The sequence below is a fragment of the Botryllus schlosseri genome, chromosome 13, assembly GCF_051294905.1.
Source record: "Botryllus schlosseri isolate E-star chromosome 13, Bs_hap1, whole genome shotgun sequence".
Taxonomy (NCBI): Eukaryota; Metazoa; Chordata; class Ascidiacea; order Stolidobranchia; family Styelidae; genus Botryllus; species Botryllus schlosseri.
The window spans coordinates 4,521,441-4,544,266 of record NC_137248.1 but is presented as its reverse complement, the minus strand read 5'-3'; the positions used below and the strand labels follow the sequence as shown (position 1 = coordinate 4,544,266).

The 22,826-nt window shown below is 41.3% G+C and overlaps 2 protein-coding genes across 3 annotated transcripts in view; one reads left to right on the top strand and one right to left on the bottom strand.

Annotated features, from left to right (window-relative positions):
• The first annotated feature begins 223 nt into the window (after window positions 1-223).
• LOC145454599 (uncharacterized) lies at window positions 224-11,317 on the top strand. The gene is made up of 13 exons (XM_080332593.1): window positions 224-298; window positions 456-493; window positions 1,924-2,116; window positions 2,177-2,315; window positions 2,643-2,728; window positions 2,800-2,931; window positions 3,545-3,704; window positions 7,576-7,759; window positions 7,827-7,904; window positions 9,204-9,333; window positions 9,738-9,802; window positions 9,897-9,995; window positions 10,837-11,317. Exons 3-13 carry the CDS (start codon window positions 2,031-2,033, stop codon window positions 10,908-10,910), a joined length of 1,233 nt encoding a protein of 410 aa, XP_080188719.1. The 5' UTR covers window positions 224-298; window positions 456-493; window positions 1,924-2,030; the 3' UTR covers window positions 10,911-11,317.
• The window catches only part of LOC145454595 (uncharacterized), a 37,863-nt gene continuing 26,291 nt past the window's right edge, over window positions 11,255-22,826 (bottom strand). For both annotated transcript variants that reach the window (XM_080332587.1, XM_080332589.1), the window contains 9 exons: window positions 22,630-22,775; window positions 20,506-20,650; window positions 19,116-19,264; window positions 17,983-18,016; window positions 17,852-17,913; window positions 16,047-16,160; window positions 14,395-14,485; window positions 14,129-14,265; window positions 11,255-11,459 (listed from right to left, as the gene is read on the bottom strand). In XM_080332587.1, coding sequence (XP_080188713.1) covers window positions 11,370-11,459; window positions 14,129-14,265; window positions 14,395-14,485; window positions 16,047-16,160; window positions 17,852-17,913; window positions 17,983-18,016; window positions 19,116-19,264; window positions 20,506-20,650; window positions 22,630-22,775 — 968 coding nt within the window. In that variant the 3' untranslated portion in view covers window positions 11,255-11,369. The remainder of the gene's footprint in view (window positions 11,460-14,128; window positions 14,266-14,394; window positions 14,486-16,046; window positions 16,161-17,851; window positions 17,914-17,982; window positions 18,017-19,115; window positions 19,265-20,505; window positions 20,651-22,629; window positions 22,776-22,826) is intronic.

Here is a 22,826-nt window from a genome sequence, read left to right as displayed (position 1 = left end):
GCAGGTGATTAACGAAAGGGCCTGGTTATGCGTCAATGGGTGGTCATACAATGCATGTATGCAAACGCGGTATACACGGTGCGATGCTTTTGTACGCGTAATCCCAGAGTAAATAAATGGATGGTAGAGGCGACGGGAGTCATTCTCGATGACAGCATAATTTTAATTTAGTCGCGGACGAATGAAGCGCAAGCAGGACCATCTGTTTTGATTGAGAAAACGCGAATTCACGAATCGGTGGTGGTTTCGCACAGCGTACATACAGCATACCGAGATTACGTAGTGGCAACGCAGACAGGTATGGTGTCGTGCTACGTAAAATATCACAGGCATTTGCATATTTTTTTTGCGGTACATCCACTTTCCATCGCATCTAAGCATAATACGTAAGCGTAACATCATACCCTGCGACTTATACTACAGGTTGAATTTGTAGCCATCGAAAATGTCTATAGGCCCGTGATCGAGATCAAGCCAACGGCTAATTACAGCGGTACGTCTTTTTCAATTGTCGGGTGGGCTGGATTAGCAGCGCAGTGATATTATTGTGTAAAGATGCAAGGTAAACGGATGATTACAGCGATGCCTCAATTAAAGTACTGAAATTCCCAACACGCAAATAAGCCATCACCGTTATTTTAATTTCCTGGTATATGAGAAGCTAAACTCAACCTGGTCTGATAAATTACCCGGAATGTCAAAGCTGTGCACAACTGCACTTGCACATGTATTGTTACCACCACATCGCCACAAATCAATGCTTCGCAGCGAGCGAGATAGTGTAATGGTTGTGCGTCCGGCTTCTCGATCGGTACGTCGTGGGTTCGATCCCCGGCCGGGTCAGACCAAAGACTCGAAAACTGGTATACGCGGCTATCCTGCTAGGCGCTCAGCAATCACGGATAGCATAGAGGAGAAAAAAACCGGGGGTGCAGACAAGATGACCTTACTATAAAGGCCGTATCGCATCTCCGTCGTCAAAGCATCTCGATGGTGCAGGCGAAAAAGAATACCATCTCTCTCTCTCTCTCTCTCTCGCACCCAGAATCCCACATTCGAGCTCTCTGAAACTGTACACACAATACATTCATTTTGGGGTATACACTAATGATCTATCACGGTTATTGCGTTGCGTATACAATATTAAATGTAACATCACTTCGTGAGAGGGCAGGTGCTTTATTAAATCATTGCTCAATCACGGAAATGACGTAACCGATTGGTGTGGTATAAACGAATCGGTATCAAGATTAATTAATTCGGTAAATCACCGCCTGAAAGCAGATTGCAGGGTAGCTTGTATCAGACCGCAAAGGTATAATGGGGTGACTATATTGCCTTGATGGGGTGTGTGTCCTTATCAATGCCTACTAGTGTTTGTTAAAGGGTGGATGCTGTCGTTGATATGGTCAGTATAGCAAATAACGTGGAAATACAGATCACTTCAAATTATCTCTGAGGCAGCCAATTAGTGCAATTTAGATGTTGGTATTTGGTACTGGTTAAATGGAAACAACCAAAAACGTGCTGTCATGTGTTCCAGAAATGATGGTATACTGAAAACTTTCTTGAGGCGATTCACTCAATAGTATAGCAGAAATAGTGACGGAACACTGATATTTATTGCCGAAATTTGAGTAGGTCAGCATAGGGAAAGGCGTTTTTACGTAGTGTGTTCTCAGTGTTTTCAGCTGGATAATGATAAAGCTATAGGCTACTGATCAACCTGCGAATATTCTAATGATATTTCGGACAAATCCTCAGTCGCCACGCAGACCAGCCTCGCATAAGCCTGGAGCAGAATTCTGGCAGACTTGTATAGTTTATAGTTACAGGCAAATGGCAAAAATTTGCTGGCATAAACTCTGACGAGATATATGCTGTTTCGCCCTTAGTCCAGCCATATCCCTGAAATATTCACAGAATTTTACGTACGGCGCTCCGTTCGCACAAAGGGCTGCGAATATGTGCGGTTGAGTCACGCAGAAAGTTCAAGAACGCGTTTACGAACTAAACATCCTTCAACACAGATGACGACATCACCTACAACAGAAGACCTGCAGATGGTCATAATGGAATTGGACGTTTTGTACGACGAGCTGTCCCAAAACGAGAAGTAAATAACCGCTTGACCCGAAGTAAGCTCTGCAGACTACAACAACTATTCAATTTTCAGTGACGTTACAAACACAAAACCGGAGAAAATAGTTTTCCACTCGCCAAGCGGGCAGCCTTCGGGTGAAAGAAATTTTAGCTTTGAACCAGACGAGGAAGATTATGATATTCCGAGACCCGCACAAGGCGTCTTCAATTCTGTGAGATATCCTACTGAACTAATTATTCTGCTCATTATGATATGCAATTCGGGTCAAAACGTATTATTTAAAGAGGCTATATTATAATCTATTAAGACGACAAAAAGAATAATGCTGCACAGACATTATCTCAGAATATACCAGGTTAGAGGCTACAACTGTCCTCGTCGCAACTAACCGCTCGAAATAGCAAAATAAAGGCACCAAACTGATAGCTACCTTTCCTAGACATACCTTAATTCGAATTACAAGGTAGCAAAGCTGGCCGATGTACCAAGGCATGTCCTCACTGCTCCATCCAATTACGTTATTTGCATTCAATTGCAGGAGGACATGATACCGGTGAGGGACACGCTGCTACAGCATATCGAACCTCAAAAAGACCCAACAAAGCTACCTACCCCGAACGCGAGGTAAAGACCGGCATACTAAACTAACACACGAGCAAAACCTGTGGTATTAATGCATATGTGTGCATCGTCAGGAGCAACACAAATTATGACGATGACAACGGCGATTACTCTGTATTGCCATCTCCGAAAGCGTGCTCTCCGGCTTCGTCTCCTAAAAGCAAACGTTCATTTACTGGGGACATCTATGCACTGCCAGTTCGACGGTAAATTGTAAAATAATGATACCCCATCTTACTTGAAGCTTTGAAGGCGGGTTTTGGTCAGTCAACAGGGAATTAAAGTCGATCATTATGAGACCTTTTCATCACTGGGATACCGTTGTATGACCCGCGCCATCGGTTTACCATAGGCTGCACCCCCAAACATGCAACGACATCGCTTATTCCGGCAAAAAATCCCAAACATTACATATTTCTGGTATCGCGTGCTGGTATAGATTTGTGGATCTTAATTTGTATATTTGTGTTGTAGGCTTGTAGAGCGGCATGACAGTTGTGTGATGATTGCGGTATTCATAGTGTCTTTAGAATACAATGGTCACTAACACCAGGCCGATATCCTTTATTTTGATTCATTTTCTGCCGACTTGTACTGTACTCCCACTTCTAGGCTTTTTATAAGACACCGCTTGCGTGGATCCGATGGCGAAGAGGAGCCTAGATCCATGCAAGTTCTAGCTTATAGGGTTCAATAGCCTCTCTTTCGGGTAAATAATTGGGTAGGATTTGGGTATTTGTTCATGGTACACCCAACCCTCACTTATCCCCTACAACGCAGTGTCCTATACTGACTATAGGTATATTCTCTCAATTGCAGAACAGACAACAGAAACTCACTGCCTCCACCACCACCTCCGCCTCAACCAAGGAAGCCTTCATCCTCATCAGACGCCGATTACGACGAGGTGGCTTCGAATCACAGCGGCGACGAGCAAGTCCCCGATTATCCCCACCCGCAGGCAAGGAGTGATCCAAAAGTCGTATTTGCCGTTGCTTGTTCGCGAAATGAAATCCATCTCCGCAAATGATTTATTACGATTACCAATCGTAGCCTATCTAGCCTGTGTGTGACTGCGCCATTTAGGTCAATGATCGCGTGTGTCTACTGTGGCTTGGTGTAGATCTGTATCAGAGGCAGACTTGGACACTGGACAGCTAGATAATTCTACTTGCCTAATTGGACCAATTAGAGCGAAATGTCTGTAGTCTAATTCTAATAGCATTTGGGATTCATTGCTCTTATTCTAACTCAAATCCGATTTGCGAAATATGTTGTTGCTCTAATTTTAATTCTAATCTAATCTCAGGTTTTCCTTAAAACGCTACAGGAGAACTGTATCGTGCGTAACGAGCCAAACACGCTGTAGAGACATCAGCAGTTCTCATGCTTATGAGGATGAGCTCTGATTTGATACGAGCAGAGGTGGCCAAAGTAGTCAATAAAGCTACTCAAGTAGAAGTAGAAATAGCGACGAAAAAATCTACTCAAGTACAAGTAGAAGTACTTCTTGAATAAGCAACCTAAAACTACTTGAAGTAGAAGTAGAATTTGCTGACTTCAAATCTACTCAAGTAAATAAGTAGTTTTGAAAACGGCCCTAATACGTTTGCATGGACTTTCAAAAACTGCAAATTGAGCTATGCGGAAGGTGCAGAGAGCTTCATGCACAATGCATATTCATGCATCCCAGAAGGTATAAATTTCCGACAGCGCGAGCATTCGACTGCATCATGAGATTCAAAAGATAGTTTTTCTTTGGAAATGACGAGATACTAATTTTTTGTTTACTCGAACATCCCATTTTAGAAAATGTCATGACATGTTCCCTAGGGCTCTTCAAAAATGACTTTTTTTCTCAAATCGTACTGGCTACTTGATAAAATTGTTAGGTTACCTAATTTAAGCCTACACACAAAATTTGGTTCAATTCCAGCCAGTAACCGCTTTGCTACAGAAGAATAAAGTTTCTATTTATTATATAAAACTAAATAATAATTTTTTAAAAAATTTCCTGATCACCCCATGAAAGTGTTAGGCTGTCTATAGAAACGATCCTCACCAAAGTTGGTTCAATTCCAACCAGTGGAAGCGGAGTTATTGCCGTCGAAAAATTTTGATTTGAATAAAATAGTATTTACGGTGAGCACAACTATAATAAATAAACAAAGAATCGGTCACCGTAAATACTATTTTATTCAAATCCAAATTTTTCGACGGCAATAACTCCGCTTCCACTGGTTGGAATTGAACCAAATTTGGTGAGCATCGTTTCTATAGACAGCCTAACACTTTCATGGGGTGAACAGAAAATTTTCAAATTTTTTAATATTTAGTTTTATATATTAAATAGAAACTTTATTCTCCTGTAGCAAAGCGGTTACTGGCTGGAAGTGAACCAAATTTTGTGTGTAGGCTTAAATTAGGTAACCTAACAATTTTATCAAGTAGCCAGTACGATTTGAGAAAAAAAGTCATTTTTGAAAAGCCCTAATGTTCCCTCACGCAGGCCTTTAGTTCAGTCGAAGAGCAATGCGGAGAAGTTGTATGGATACAATGTTAGCACTTTGCGCGATTCGTATACGATAATAAAAAATATGGCGTAACGTAAAAACGCCATATAGTGTAATTGTATTTTAGGAAAATAGACGGCGATGCTATACACTTGCTTTTAAACTTAAACATGTATCTTCGCCAGACAAAAGAACTGAAACTAATTAGAACTCTAAGCAATGATACTGCGAATTGAACGAGAAATACCAATACTACACCAGAAAGACGGAAAATGTATTTTATTTCTTTTGTCGAGACATTTTTAATGGTGGTCTGCTAAAACAGATCTAACGCTCAAAAAGTCAGAGCCCTCTCCTGCAGATTAGAACGCGCCATGGGCTTCTATAGATCACGATATAATGGGTGAATGCTAGATTGCAAAACGGTGGTTTCAAACGTTATGATGGGCCATATTTACTGTGATGAAATATGTTATATGGGTGGCAATGCGGTGCAATGGAACCTAAATAATATTCACTTTCGTGAAAACATATTTGTAACTCTATATCTACTTGATGTGAAGCGCGACGGAAATTCTGGGTTTGACTTGAATTTTCTTAAAATGGAAAGTTAGAACTCCGTGAAAACAGCCCGAGAATTCCCCAATTTCTTTTTCTAACTGGGGGTGACACTACTTCTACTTGACAAACTGAAAATAGCGAAAAGTAAGTAAGTAGATCAAAAAATATAATGAAGTAGAAATAGAAGTAGCGAAGATTTTATCTACTTGAGTAAGCACCAGAAGTAGAGGAAAACTACTTGAGTACTTCGAAAAAGTAGAAGTACTTCGTTACTGACCACCTCCGGATATGAATTGAGCTTGAATTCAATTTCAAGGTTTTCAGCGAATTCAGTAGGCCTACTAATTCTAATCTAATTTGAACAATCTCAAATTTTTCTAGTTTCTCAACTCTGATCTGAGGTGATCAGTAACGAAGTACTTTTCGGGTTGCTCTGCCAAGTTGCACCACTTACTCAAGTGAATATGTTTTTGGCCTATAAATACCCTTCTACTTAATTGTTTTGAAGCAAAACTACTTACTTTGTAAAGTTACGTAAAGTAGTTTGGTTTAAGTTGCATCACTTTTACGTGTGGAATTTTCATCGCAATGAGCGGAATAGCCCCTATGTGTCACGAGACTGAATATTTATTCAAAACGCACACCTTTTGCGTTGTCGTGTGTCATTTTGCGTTATCTGCGGTGATGCATCGTTCAATTTCGGAAGTATACTACGCTACTATGACTATATATAGCAGTCGTTCTCAACCTTTTCGACCTCGCGGCACCCTCTCAAAGGGATAAAATAGTTCGCGACACACTTTTGTGCACGGATCAGCCCTTGGTTTTGAAGGGCTGACCAGAAAACAGGCCAACACCATCGGGTAAACCTCAACATGGAATTGTCCGAGTGGTGACCTTCTATTATGCGTGGGCGAGTTGGCATTCCACTTCTATTGTCGGGGTTGCCCTTCCCTGCGTCGCTGCGTCGTTGAAAAAAACACAGAAAAATACGCGATCACGGAAGAATTCAAAGAAAAGAATGAAGGAGAGCGAGAAATTCGAAAGAAATAGATACAAAGATCGAGCAGCATGCTACATTGGACAATAGGCTGAGGGGCATGTCTGATTGAGAGACCGCACTTGGTCGTTTCGAAATTCTCCTGTATTTTCATTACATTTCAATTTAATGTTAACAATTTCGCAATTTCAATACACCACAAGACTGCGATACAATGAAAAGATAGGAAGGTGTCGGAACGACTTGGACCTCTCGAAACGACTCGCATCGCACATTGTGTGTCCTAAGCGGGAAAACAATAAGACCACCAATTGTGCCACAGTACTAATTTGGATTCCCTAATGTTTTTTTCTACGTTGACCTCATTTACCTCATTTTCAAGCGGTACCCCTAAGCAGTCCAATTGGCACATACTAGTTTGCCGCGGCACCACGGCTGAGAACCACTGATATCGAATACCACAGATCGAATACTAAAAGTATATGCAACGTCTCGGACTAAATTTACGTTTTGAAATCACTTGGAGTACTTTTGACACCATTATCTGTACTCTCACTCGAATCAGTTTTGGCATATCTTCGAAATCGCTACAGTTCTACAGGTAATTGAATAGAGCTATGCGATATTACTTCTACTCCAGTATAGCATCGATGACTGTACTTTGACTAACTATACTATATGCATTGCATACCTACTTCGCATTTCAATTTATCCAAATCGAATCGTACTTGTATACAATATTGTCAATATTCTGTCGAACATTATTGTCAATTTAGAGTTCCAGAAGCACCGCATCTTCTATCCCAACTGTGCAGCAGGTTCGGCGATACGCACGGAGCACTCACGAAGATCCGGATTATGACGAAGTGTGCTCGAATAAAAGCCTGACCATAAACACTGATGTCCGCGTCATAAGTAAGCCAAGGAGTCCGGCGAAGAAACAGCCCATCGCAGTACATGGTTAGTATATAAAAATTATTCCTCCATGCTACAACGTACGTAAAGAGCCTCAAATGCAAATCTACAGATGCGACTGTGAAACCGCCGGAGTCGCCGGTAACGAAAAAGACACCGCGTGTACCATCTACTCGCCACGCCAGAGGAGGTGACCGCGCGCGCTGGTTTTTCAGAAGAACATACTGGTTTTGATGTATTTTTGCATGCTTTATCCGGTTTTCACTCAAGTGACATTTTACTGTCGACATCGACAGTGAGCTAAAGAAATCACGATCGCCGCTTTGTCTCGATTTGCATGGTGTTCCTTGAACGAAGAAGATAAAGGATTGTATATTTCGTTTTTCTATGACGAAATCGACAACACGAAATCAATTGCTGCGATATTTACGATAAATTTGCATGCCTTAACGGGTTTCTGTGGTGTGGTTGTGAATTTCATTTTGATATATACGTATTCGCAAATCGCATTTTTTTATATAACCACGGATAGTGCTGCTATATAATACATTAGCATGATTTAACAAATTTACTAAACAACTTGCTGTCAATCGTGCAATATGATTTGAAGGGTTGCTTGGTGTCAGTATTATTTTTATGTTGCCAGGAATGGTTTCGATAAAGCTTTGTGATCACAGCATATATGCTGCCTTCATTGGAGTTAGACCGAATTATTTTCGAGACTAATCAGAACATTTTAGAACAGATGAGAACGTGGACTTCACTTCCTCATTATATTTAAACAATGACCAAAGTAGGTATGAAACTATCCATAATACTTCCGTAATACGTTAACAGTCATATTAATTATTATTTTCCTCCCTCTATTGGTCAATTCCCCGACCCAGTTCGACAGGAATTGAGTCACCATTGCCCCGCCATCGAATAAACAGGCGCGAGGTCGAGTCGGTTGCAGGTATCAGTATAACCAACAAGCTTCCACGCCATCGCCGTATATCGTTATTTGAAAAACGCATCCAATACGAAGTAGTGAGGTGCATATTTCGGAATACGGACTCTCAAGTCTCCATTGTCTGTATTATGAGGTTAACAGATGCACCAACTCAACAAGGCAATATCGTCTATGCATCACAAATATTTAGCCACAATCAAACAGAAAATCACATTCGATAGTTGAGGTATTTAATGAAGCTATAAGCTCTATTTTGTATGTATGGAGGGGACATACATTTGAAATTGAAACAGTACAGATATTTCGTCGTTCCCCAGCAATGGATATGCGTCAGGAAATTACTTCGGATAAATTCCCATATAAAACACAACTACCAACATTCCAATTCACGGTGTCTGTATGTTTCATTATGCTATGAATCTTACGGTTGAGTATAGTACGGAGAAACAAGCTTGTGCAGCTGTAGACGGAACTTCGCAATTCACGGAAATCAATGGCTCCCATTGACAACGTCCCGTAAACCAGACCTCATTCCAGGTGTTGAGGATGACGCAACTCAAATTACATTCGTCGATTGCAACCTCGACGAGCGACGTCCCGATTCTACTATCAGCTCAGACTTAAGCGAAGGACATGAGAATTCTAGGGAAGTCCTATATTTGAGTGGGTAAGTGTATTTACTGCAATTGACATCTTACAGCATACAAGATAGATATAATCACACCCGAAGCATGAGCCTGATTCGTTACGGATGAAACGGTCTCTACCGATGAATAGAGTGATCGCGAATCATACTGATGACTCTCAATTTGAGCTGGTGACGATGAGTCTTTTCCGTGCAGTGTGACGCATTCACTCACAAAATAAAAATAGCACCCCCGTCGTACAGTCGGTGACTCTTTCTCGTGCGTTAGTACCGTGCGTTATGTGACGGTACGCGTCGTGATTACGGTTGGGGTGCGTTGGTAGAATTGCCATTTAATGTGTCAAAGCATTCAATCGAGCGATGATACCGCGCTGCATTGCAGACTAGATGGGCCACTGTTGAAGAGTAATTCGTGTGATTTTTAGATCAGGATTGTCTTCTGCATCAAGCGACATGACCGATTCCGAAGGCCGGAAAAGTAATGAAAGCGGTAAGGACAATGCAAACTTGGGGTACCTGCCCGTTACATTACAGGGATACTTCGTCTTCAAGTATATTTTACATAATTTGGATGCAATTTGCAGGCTGTTCATGCGGTCGATACATGGTGCCTTTCATGACATTCGCTGTAATTCTATGCGTTGCAATGTTACTCTTCGCCGTGATTGCTTACGTTTACATCGGTGAGTAGCTGACGATTACCCATGCCTAGTGTTAGCTTTATAAAACTCCAAGTTCATCAAAGTGATATGCAATATGTCGCGGACAAGGTATCTGCTTATTTGAGTGCACCTAAGATCCCTGGGACGCCTGACAGTAAAAATAAACAATCGATTTTTACTGCACCATAAAACATCTTGTATCCAATCTGAGTATCCCGCAAAATTCGTCGAAAGCTTTATTGCACGTCATGCTGCTCATACTAAACGTGTCTGTGACCCAAATACTGGTTATCCGGAATTCAAAATGAGTATTTGTGAACAACACGCCATAAAATTAGTGACACATACAGTCCAGTGAACTGGTAACCGTAATCGTGGTGTTAAGTGTCCGAACATATGTATATTGTGCGAAAAATTATAGAGACGACAGATTTCGCGTCGTCGGAAGGGGCCGTTCGCACTTCCATTTGTGTGCCCTGGTGTCGACTTTTATAAGAATACACCAGTCAAATCTGTGTCAACAAAAAGAGTTTGTGTACCATCTAAAAATAGTACATTGAACGCTCTCGTATTCGACATGTCATGCTGGTGACGTAATATTTTGTGATACGATTGTTGATATACGATGTTCGTTTGAATTCTCTACTAGTTGCTGACGATTACCCCTGACGAGTGTCAGCCGAAAATATTCAGGTTAATTTCAATATGAATACACTATTCAATATGTATAATACCTACTGAATGAATTTTTTCAAGTGCGTCAGTTCCCCACCAGATACCTATGATTACCCCACAAGTGGAGAAAAAATGTACTGCATCGTGTCGTTGTTGGCAAAAATTTTCAAAAGTATATTCTTTCAAGGTCTTCAACTGAACAAACTATCTATAAGCGATACTGGCGATGCAGACGATGTACCTCCGAGCGGTAACGGCTAGGGATGTTTGGAACTCGACAAAACACATTTGCTACAGCCTCGAAGAAACAACGGAGCTTATTACTGCCGTCATTATCCCGAATACATATTGCAATACCGTTTTCGAGACGAGAAATACTTAACATCGTACAGTCGAACTAATCATTATCGTTGTAACGACAAAAACTAGCCTTCACGTCTTATACGAGTACACTACGTACCACTGTGACGTACTCGGTATCCACCCCTGACACCGCAAGAAAAATGCTTCGGTAAAGCTGGTAACCATGTTAAAATGACTTCATTTTACGTCTCTGCGAACCTAGAACAGCTACCTACGAATACATGCGGATTTATTGCACCAAATCCATGTGTAGAGTATATATATATTTACAATTTTCGCACGCATTACATTGCCCGACTTCTATATCGCTTTGCTCGCAAGTATAGCCCAGATAATTTTTGCGCAGGTCATCAGAGTTCAATCAGAATCCGACGAAAGTAGACTTTCATCGTCGTCGACTTCATCGTCCTTCCGCTGTGCGATTAGTTCATTCTCGTGTCGCAACACCTGTCAATATGCTTGGCTCACAGCAATTCACAATAGAGCAGGGGTTCTCAACCTGGGGGGCGCGGGAGGCTCTCAGGGGAGGGGGGTGCGAGAAATTGACAAAGTCTGTATAAATTGTGACCAAACATCTGTTTCACAACCATTCTGAAAAGACGATTGTTGAAGATTAAACTTATTTCGTATTCTAGAAAGCTTGCCAAATTCAAACTCCAGCAGTCGCGCTCAACGGAGTATAGGCTGACTTCAACTTCCTTGGAGCAAATTTTTGATATTCTTGAAAGATTTAGAGCAATTCCTGCGTGCAAGTCATTAATTACCTTATAGCTATGGCAGTAGCCAAAATCTCGGTCCGCTAGGTGGCTGTTGTTAATAGCTGCCGAATTGCGCTGCCCTCAATTAGGCTATAAATCAACTCAATTTAATTCATTTTCAAAACTGATAAAATTTAGCAGGGCAGGACAGAACGACGCCGTGCTAGTCACTTCCAACATCAGGATTAGTCTCAGTGCAACCTACCTTGAAATTAATTGATGTCCTGTTCAATGTTTTTTATTATTTTCAAACAAGTTTTGGGAAATTTGTCAGCAATGTAAAAGATTCAACAGCTGGAATGCAGATTCAAAATTGGCGTAAGATATACCTTATGTATACTATTAGATCAGGGGTGGGCAACCTGCGCCCGTACAGCCGCATGCGGCCGTAGAAGGGAATTTGTGCGGCCGTCGACGCCTAATTCAATTAGTATGTGTTGGCGGCCGTAGACATGCAAATTGCAATTACGAATTCACTCCCGAATTTTCGAGAGATTTTTTTTATCTTGAAATTTTCTTCGCGCTCCGCGACAACAAGAGTTCATTTTTCGATTAAATGCAGTAGCGCCCTTCTTAATCTGAGCTGGAATGGGAATCGTCAAGAAATAACAATTCATTTGCGGCTCTGAAAAATTTTCGCGACAATATGCACTTCCAGCAACTATTCCAAACATTGCCACTCGTGATTTCGGTGCGTACAATAGGCCGCTGTGAAAAGTAGAATAGTTCGGAGTTCACCGGGAATGGATATGGACAGTTTGCCGTAGGTATTTTGCGTCCAGATCGTTCATTGCGGCTATGCCCTGGAATGCGGCCTTAGGCTACATAAGTAATCGAAATGCGGCCATGATTAGCCAGAAGGTTGCCCACCTCTGTATTAGATGATGTGCTGTTTTTGAGATGACGATAAATGCAAGGGGGGTCAGGGGGCACGATTTTTTGACCATCGCCAAGGGGGGCGCGTGTCAAAAAAGGTTGAGAACCGCTGCAATAGAGTGAAGCTGATTTTGACGCCTTAAACGAAAATCGTGCATGTCGGTCATTTCCACCGTAGCTCAGAGTGCAGATAAGGTTGCCGATACTTTATGAAACATAATTCTGCTTTCAAAACAATTTAAACGGGCGAAAAGGTGTCTCATATACCAACTCTGACGGATATATATCCCAGGGGTGGGTTCTGTATTCGTGTACGACCCATTGCACATAAAGGTGGTACCATTGCACCCCTGGCATATATCTCCCTAAGGATTGGTGCAATTGAATCGTTTCACCCAATAGAATGTGTCTGAAAGCGGCATCTTGCACCAGGAAGTGCCTGTCAATGACCTGATTTGTACCCATGCCTACACAGTGCAACTTGGCCCTTGTCGTTGGGAGGGAACAAATCAATGACATCAGGTAGATATTGGACTTGACCATACTCAATTTTGAAAGTCGTTGAAACCTTTCATAGTACATGTGTCTGGTGCATAATCTAGGGTTACCATATTTGGAAATCTGAAAAAATGGTCAGTTTTTCCCACATCGTGGTCGGTTGACTAAAACAAGGTCAACTTTCTCGCTCAGCGCCCAAAATACAGTTTTTTCGTTCACATTATCAGATGGTTGACTGAACAAAAAAAAACTTTCCTGTTCAGCTCCCGAAATACCCGCCAGAGCGTAACTTCGGTGCTCATTTACGGTATTTCAGTCGAGTTTGGCCGTAAATTTGACCAAAATTCTCAAAAAAGAGGACATTTGGGCGTCCTCCGAGGACACTTTCAAAAAAGTCAAAGAAGAGAACAAATCCTGACACGAATTTCGCTTAAGGCAAAAACTATGTGTGTCAGTTAGAAATATACGTTATATTCAACGCGGCGTTTTCAGCCGATGGGCCAAATGGGCGTTTTGATGTAGAGGCGAAGGTTGTGAAAAGTTTCTTATCGTTTCCCATAGTTCCGTGGATCGCAGGACCGCAGATCCTAGCTTTACGGCCGACTGTTATCAGGTACGAAATCCACTGAACGGACAACGTACTTATGGCGATTGACAAGGCGTGGAAGTGCGTATGGTGATCCATAGTCAACATGAATAAAATCGAATTCGATTATAATAAATAAAATCTAACACAACGTTACTGAAATATTCCAGGGGTCATATGCGGTCCTTGTCAGAAACAAGATATAATCTCTCTCATATTTAGATCAGAACTTGATAAGTTAGCTGCGGATACTGTCATAATAAATACAGGCTAGTGGCCTGTACAATTACCAAAAGGTTAAAAATTCTGACTGGGCGGGGCGACTATAGTAATTATCATTACTAGCATTGTGGAACCGGGAATTTTGTCTACAAAACCAGAATGTCTTAGATCCTCACTGTAACTAGATCTTCGTCATCATCGGACGAATCGACTGCTACGTCAGACAGGACTTTATCAGCAGCTTCTTCGACCTTCTTTACCTCCGACATCTTCTCACGGACTTCCACGCTTTTAGCAAAGATGTCATCGAAAACTAAAAAATCCACACATGATACACTTGAATTGCGAGCACGTAACTTCGGCCGTGGGACACGCGATTTTGAAAGTGACATAACACACGGGAACGCATGCAATGCTGGAGTGGTGGCACCTATACACGGACCTTTTCCTGTTATGTCGATGCTCATTTCAGCCGAGCTGTTCGGTGATTTGATCCTACACGTGTAAGTTCCCAAATCGTCAGCGGTGGGCTCCTGCAAGCGTAAGAGAAGTTATAACACAAACGAAAGGTTTCGTGCGACAGAGCCAGGAAAGGGTATACAGGGTATATGGGGTAAATCCGTGGTTCTCAACCTTTTTGTCTTCGCGGACCTCTTTTGGCCGTCAGGCACCACCGCGGACCCCCTGAAGTTTTCGTTCAAATTTAGCTCAATTATCGTGCGACCGTGATATGACTTGTGCAAAATTCAACTGTATGATACTGATAAACAGCAACAAAATGACTATCTTATAAATAGCATCATGCATTATGTAGAAATTACATCGATTTTTATTATTTCAAAGCGAATTTTGCAGGTGAATTTATTGAAATAAGTGGTCGTATCTTCGAAACCCCACTTTTGATCTGATATGAACGAGTGATGAAAATCCATTTGCACAAAGATAGGTGGTCACCCTGATTGACCTTAGTACTAAAACTTTTCAATTTTTTCACAAACTCCGACAAAACATCTTGAAATAGTAACATATGTTTGTATCATTAGGCTGCTGTCAATTTATCAATTAAAAGGAGTTTGCACAGTGGGATATTTCATTTCCGACGGCCATTTTTGTGATATGGGTCGATGATATGATATACCACTTATGAAGCGAATCGGTCTCGTGATTTACCTAATTGAAAAAATACAAATTAGGCTATCAATCATTTTGCCAATGTGGAGGTCTCGCGGACAATGTTCCCTCTAATTTTTGACGAGTCTGCGCACACTCACCAACTCACTGCGCAGACCCTTGGAAAACAGTGCGTAACGACTAAAAAAAGGTCATCACTTCGGATTTTTTGTGCGCAACTTAGATTTTCTGTGCGCAGAGACCGTGCCAGCACTGCGCATTTGCGTACGTGCGCAGCTTAGAGGGAACATTGCTCGCGGACCCCCTGAAAATGCTCCGTGGACCCCCGGCTGAGAACCACTGGGGTAAATGGTATATAGGTTCGAAGTTACGCTGCGAATTTTAATAGATGAGGTTAAGAAAACCATAGGAAGATGGCGTTCGTCCGGTGCATCAGAGGAAAGTAGTGATTTCCAAAACCTGTAAACACTACTTCTAGTGGGAGTAGGAAATGGAGGTCTGGAAAGTATTCAACTAATTAGTTTCTATATGGTATGTTTGGTGGAGGGGTCATATACAGTTAGAAGTTAATCGGAGGTGGTTGTTCTTGGAAAGAAGGGCGCATAAGAACTTGAGTCAGTTGGGCAAGCAGGGAAAACTTGCTTTAGTGCTCCGAAAAAGTAGAAGTACTTAGTTACGGTCTAACTCAGGATATGAGTATGTAATAGCGCGCCGAGCGCCATTAAGATGAAGGTCAGCCCCAGTGTTGCCCCACCGAATTAGAATATTACAACAGGATTGAACTACTGAAAGTAACGCAGGTGTTCCCGTTATTTACAATCCACAAAGCAGCAAAATAATTGGATGCTATAGCCACATCCCTGTTTCGAACACGTATTTCGTATTTCGCAATTTAAATGTTTAAATTGGTCTTAAAATCGCTAAACGATACGGCTTTTGTCAGTCAAAACAACATATCGATACCGTGATGGTCAATTCCACTGTGTCGTCGACAGCCGAAGTAAGGTAGCGGACGCCTTCCAGCTTGCTGCCATTTTTCGTCCATGAAACGTCGGCATTTCCACTCATACCAGACACCTGAACAAATGATCCGAGTAAGCGGTGTTCTTAAAAAGCCTATAAGTGGGCCGTGCCACAAGTCGGCAGGTACGGAATCGAAAATAAGGAAGATTGGACTGGTGTAAATGACCATTGTAGTCGACAAACACCATGAATACCACAAACAACAACAACCAGACACCTGAACAAACGTATTGATTTGTCTTTTTCTGTTTATATAGCGCTTAAAATGTCATAAATGTGTATAACATTAGAGCAATTGAAGCATTTACATGTTTTGTGTACCAGAGTCGGCCAAATCGAATCCCAATTTATGATATAGGATTCGTCACAAAGCCGGTCCCAGAAACAGCTTTACACGATCAAGTCCGGTCAAAATCATCAGCTCCCGAACCAGGTATATATCAGGCCTGGTTAAGCCTCTGTTGTTATGCTTAGGAAATTCATTTTTCGCGGAGCACTGGTAAGCACTAGGGCTGGGAAAGATTCAGGTACTCGAAACAGAATGAAGTAGTAAGAGGCAATCTTTTCGAATAACGAAATTATACGCAATATTTACCAGAGAGAAATATTTTATCAACGAGAAGAATCGCCGTTTCGATATTTTCTCCTCACCCCGTAGTGCCTTGATCATAGCAGAGTTGTAACCAAATCACAAGGTTCCGAGTCACAAGTCAATCTAACTTTTATAGTTTTGACTCAAGCCAAGTCGAGTCATTTTCAATTCACCACCGAATCAAGTCCAAGTCCAAGTCAGTGAGTAGAGGGTCGAGTCCGAGTCATAGTCTTGTGATTCGAGTACAAGTCCAAGTCATTGTGTTCACTGTTCAGTTTTGAGTTCAATCCGGTTCAACCCACCTTTTTCAACTCTGCTCGATTGATATAGAATGGCTTACATTCATATAATCGTAATTTTTCTCAGTCCTGACGCAGTTTCTGGCCTTATTTTCCAAGTATCAGGACTGATAGACGAAATAAAATTCTTGAAAGTTACAATAAAACATCTGTCGTGGCCGACCTATAGTCTCGAGTCATACGACTTGGTTCGAGTCATGCACACTGACTGGAGTACCAGTCGAATCAATACACAAATTGACTCTAGTCGAGTCGAGTCATTTGACGCATTTGAAACAATCACCCGAGTCACCAAAATAATCGTGACTCGAGCCGTTACAATCCTGGATCATAGCATTCGAAACATATAGCACAAGGCTGATGGACCAGAGCTAGACCACTAGAGAAAGCTCAGCTTTTTCGAATTATATTAGAATTAGAATTACTGAATTCGTAATAACTTGGAAATTGAGCTATTCCGAATTGCAATGAATTACAAAAAGTTCAGTTGATATCAAACCATAGTTCATTCTTATACGAAAAAGAATAACAACGGATGTATACGACAAGCTTGGCTCGTTTCGCACTGTCCAGTTCTACAGCAGCATTTTCAGGACCAGGAATAAGGTTATAATTAGATTACCGATATTTCGCTCTAATAGGTGTAATGAGACAATTAGAATTATCTAGCTGTCCAAGTCTGCAACAGACGTGATAGCATTCTCGCATTCTCGTCACGCAGTCCGGATACGCTTCCCAAATATCAGTTCCGAAAAACGTACGCGTGACGCGTCGTGACCTATCGAGCAACGGTCTGGACGAAGTCCATCTAAAAATTCCCAACGATGCCGGCGTCCAACAGATCCTTATCTCACCTGTGACGTAAGCACGATTTGGCCGGTCCTGTCGACGCCGTGCGCGATGCCGTCGCACGTCACTGCAACAAGGTGCGGCAACGTGTATACTGGAAGGTTTTCGAAGAATTTTAGACTAACTCTATACTTACATTCGTCCTGTTTACGCGCCTCGTTAACAGCAGTCTGAGAAAAATAACTTTGGGTCACGTTTCGATTGGTTTGGCAATAATCTATAATGACGACCAGACGTTTTTGTCTACGTGTTTTGCTTAGTATATAGTCTACGGCTGTCAATTTCAATATGGAACAGACGTGATATTGCCAGTGCTTTCCAAAATCATGATCCGACCAGCGGAAGCCAACTCAATCGAATATAGAGCTCGAATACACTAGCTGATTTTGTCCTGATAAATTTTCACCTCACATTTATCGTCATGATTGATGAGGTATGCTAATTTTCCGAGTTTTCAATATGACTGCGTGCCGTCATGTTTTCTTTTCTTCATTTGGAAACAACTGAACCATTGCTTCACAGCAGTGTCACACTGTACCCAATATAATCAGTCCGCCACCACAAAAAATGGCATAAACGTCACTGAGGATACTCCATTAGCATTATACATAGCGGTTGCATCGTGTCATAGTGAAAACATACACCTTTCCACACCCATTCCAACTGCTAAAAACCATTTAAACACACAAACCCTTATGGAGATATATCCCATGATGTGATGTGCTCAGTATGATATACATACACACGATCTGTGGCAAGAAAGGTGCAGAGACAGTCTTTTAAGGCTTTTTAAGTCTGGCAGCACCCCTCCGTGCTATCCCGGTAATGCTGAGCGCCAAGCTGGGAAGCCATGAATACCAGTGTTACTGTTCAGGTCTTTGGTCTGGCCGGGCGGGGGATCTAGCCCATGACCTACAGATCACGAAGCCGGACACTCCACCATTACGCTACATCCCCATAAGGATACAGGGTTTTTGCTTTCAGTGAAAACTATAATTATGAACATCGCCAAAAATTAAGTTAAAGGTATATATATAAAGGTATATATATAATATCCGAAGGACAAGCGTAGGTTACAGTTCAAGTGAAGCAAGCATGACATGAAGTATAGATCGAAAAAAACAGATCTCAAACTATAAGGTTATTTTACAAATCGCTGGACTTCGTTCCCGACCATTTCGACTATTCTCGCGTTGCGAAGTCTCACGCTCGGTTTACAAAAAGTGAGATGTACGCGTAAAGCCGATTTTGAAAATCATATTTATATACCGGTGTCGTTTTGCGTTTCCTCTTCTCTTCTTCTTCCCTCTTTTTTCTCAACTCCGCCCTCTTCCGCCTTCTGTCCTCCAGACGCTCTCGCCTTTCCTTGTCCTCCTGTTCTTGCAGCTTCTCCGCCTCCTTGGAAACTTTCTCGAATTCTGCCGTCGGAAAAGTATGGAAATAGTTACGTCTGCGTGCTCATCGAATCACCAGTATATTACTGAGTAAGTTTGACCCGACAATCGCGATATTTCAATGATGGCAGGGCAAAATAAAACTATTACGCTTGGAGTGAAAGCATCTATTTTCGTTACCTGAAAAAGTCGACTCGAATAATTGTAACTGATAATCGACACGGATTGGAGCGAATAAACCCGACAGCACCCCGCGTACAAAAAGAACATGCATTATGGGAAATATTGGAAGATGGAAGTTGTAGATAATGAGTTCCTAAAATCGATTGAAAGCGCAAAGTCATCAACGAAATACTCCATCAAAACCTTGATTAGTCGGGATTGAATTCGCTTTTGAGCAGTGTTGCATTGTTACTCATCAGTGACATCTACCGGATGGTCACGAAGTTTTAATCGATCGAATCCGAACGAAGGCCGAGAGAAATTTTACGTATCTCGCGATGATACCGATTAGTTCAGTTCATTATTAATTTTATCATTTCAAAACACCACTAGATTATGATATAACGAAAATGTTGGAAGGAGACCAAACGACTTGGAGCAGTCTCTCAATCAATCTCTCACGTTGGCTTAGTTAGATCATGTATTCATATTTATAAATAAGAGGCATGTATAGTCTGAACTCTGAAAGAAGTAGGGTTGTATTTATAACAAACGGCCTTTTTAAACAAATACCTTCAAAAATTGTGTTTTTTTTCAAGTTGTAAAATAATGACATAATTATGTAAATACTTTCCAAAAACATGTTGTATGAGCCTACGGACAATTACCACCCGATATAGCCGAAGTTTATCGATATGGGATGGTTGGAACCCTCAAAATACTCGGTTCTATAGCAACAGTACAGATATTTCGTCAAAGGAGCTATATTTACCCCATATTTTCAATTGTCAATGTCAATCCTTTATGACGTCACAATTGAACATTCCTGACGTCATGGTTTAAAAAAACATGTTTCAAACGAGGGCCTTGTTTTAAACATGTTTGTTTGAAATTGATTTTTGTTTAAAATGCAACCCTAGAAGGAAGAGTATTAGAAGATAAGATGAAAAGGGCATGCGATGAAAATGAACTGGCGTAGAAGTAGATGTCAGATAAGGTTATACAGTTATCTCGTGAGCAGACTAGTAATCAGTATTATATGCAGAGTACGAAAGACCGGAACTGCGCGCCAATCAGCACTAACACTTGATAGCTCAACTTACCGCCGGCGGCAAAAGTGAAGTTGACTTTCGTGTCAAAGATGGAATGACTCGTGATGAACTCGCAAGTGTAGGTCGCGGCCGCCATCTCCGCAGTAGGTTCCCGAAAGAGTAGAGACACGAGACCACTCTCGCGATCTATCAGACACTGCAACACAAAAAGCACACGGATGTTGCTACGCAGATGTGGTCAGTAACGAAGTACTTTTTCCGAGTACTCAATTAGGTTTCGCTTACTTGTACCGCTTACCAAAGTAGTGGTTACGTTTTAGATTACTTTCACCTCTACCGAATACCGAATACTTACTAATGTGATTTTGTAAAGTAGAAACTTAGTTTCCTGATATGTTTACTGGGGCTGTTCAAAAATACCTTTCTTTTATAAATATTACCGGCTACTTGATAAGATTGTTAGGTAACCTAAAAAAACGCTGCACACGAGTCTTGGATCAATTCCAACTTACAGTGGCAATGGTATACGAGAAAAAGTTTTGGATTTATTTAATAAAAATAAACATGAAATGTTTTCAAATTTTACTGGCTACCCCATTAAAATGTTGGATTGTGTGAAAAAATGATGCACAACAAATTTGATTCGATTCGAACCAGTAGAAACAAAGTTATTGATGATCAACTTTTCTCCATTTTTCATACCAATTTTTACTGCAACTTTTATCAAATATTGCGTCAAAACGTAAAGAAGTGATTTAAAAACATGCTATGAACTATTTCTATAATGGTTCTATTCTCTTTGATTTGCATAACAAAGAGCTATATGATGGATTAGGTGCATCTGTTATCTGTGACCAAATGCCTAGCAAGCAAGAACTTCAACTACCCGTTCCAAGTACGACCGTGTCCGAACATTACGTAAATATATTACTTTGTTAATTCTGTCGTTTGAATTTGAGATAGTTTCCCATTTGAATTTGAGATAGTTTCCGATTTCACGAAGGCCCAGGCGAGACTACCGAAAATTACATTTTCACTGGGTCACCTTATTCAGGTTATTGATTTTGTTAATGTCGTCAAGAATGAATTTTCCCGCAACGCCTTGGGTTAAGTTTGCAGACCTTAGGGGTTTGGCGTGAGTTATTTGACTTGTTTCAGGGGGAGAGGGTTATCGCTATGCTGTTTGGATTTTTTGGCGGAAATTATTCCAACATTTCGTAATTTTCTTGCTGCGAACCGGGGAAAATATCATTTTGGCGGTCTGGCCAGGATGTTCGTGAAATGGCAAAGTAACAAATATGACAGCTCTGCAGGAACTGGGTTATATAACAGAACCTTTAGATCGTCTCATACCCTACTAATTCAACAAAAATTATTAGTGCAACTTTCTCGCGATTTTAGTGCAACAAAAACTTGCCCTACTTATAATAAATAATTAAAGAATTTGCCACAGTAAATACTATTTTTTCCAAATACAAAATTTTGTACTCCAATAACTTTGCTTGTACGGGTTGGACTTGAGCCAAATATGATTTTCAACCTTATTTTCGGATAAGATAACAATTTCATGGGGAAGCCAGTGAAATTTTGATATCTATTTTAAATAAATAGACACAATGCAGCAATGCCTCTATCGGTTAGAATTGCACCAACACCTAACAATTTCATCAAGTAGCCAGGACAATTTGAATAAAAATGTCATTTTTTAACAGCCGTAATGCTAACACCACTTATATCAGTGTAATTGACATGACAACTGGCCAAATAGCCGGTGTATCACGGTAACTGACTTTATTTCGGAAATCGCACCTATTTGTATTACTGTGATTTGTCATCTTCAGGTCGCCGAGAAGGCGCACCCTGCAATTTCGTAATTGGCCACCTCCGATTAACTGCTAAAGATGCGACCCGTCGACCAAACATAATTGAGTACAGATTTTATTTCCAACCTCCACTTGGAGTTCCTTGGACACATCTTTGAATTGCTACTTCTACACTTGGAATAAAGTATAAATTCACGGCGTGACTTCTGTTTCTACCCGAGTACCAACGCTGACTGCGTTGACCAGCTTTGTTATTAATATATTCGTCCGCAAACGGATAATTGCAACATTGAAAATCCGCGGGTACAACTTGACTTTTACCCAAAAGGCGGCAAACAACGCGTCGTCTTACCTTCCACTCTTTCCCGTTCACGTCAAGCTCGACGTCGTCCTTGTACCAAATGATCTTCACGTCCTCGCGTAACTTCTCCAACACGCAGTACAAGCGCATGCTGCCGGTGAGCGCTTCCGACCGCAGACCTTGCACGAAGTTGATCGCTGCCAATATATTGTCAGTAAGTGTACTGCGTCGTTATTTTTAGTTTCCAT

Excerpts from the sequence above, each read along its gene's own strand:
- LOC145454599 (XM_080332593.1), top strand. The coding sequence starts at position 2,031 with ATGACGACATCACCTACAACAGAAGACCTGCAGATGGTCATAATGGAA. Across the intron at positions 2,316-2,642 it reads CACAAGGCGTCTTCAATTCT|GAGGACATGATACCGGTGAG; the intron begins GTGAGATATCCT and ends ATTCAATTGCAG. Across the intron at positions 7,760-7,826 it reads ACAGCCCATCGCAGTACATG|ATGCGACTGTGAAACCGCCG; the intron begins GTTAGTATATAA and ends GCAAATCTACAG.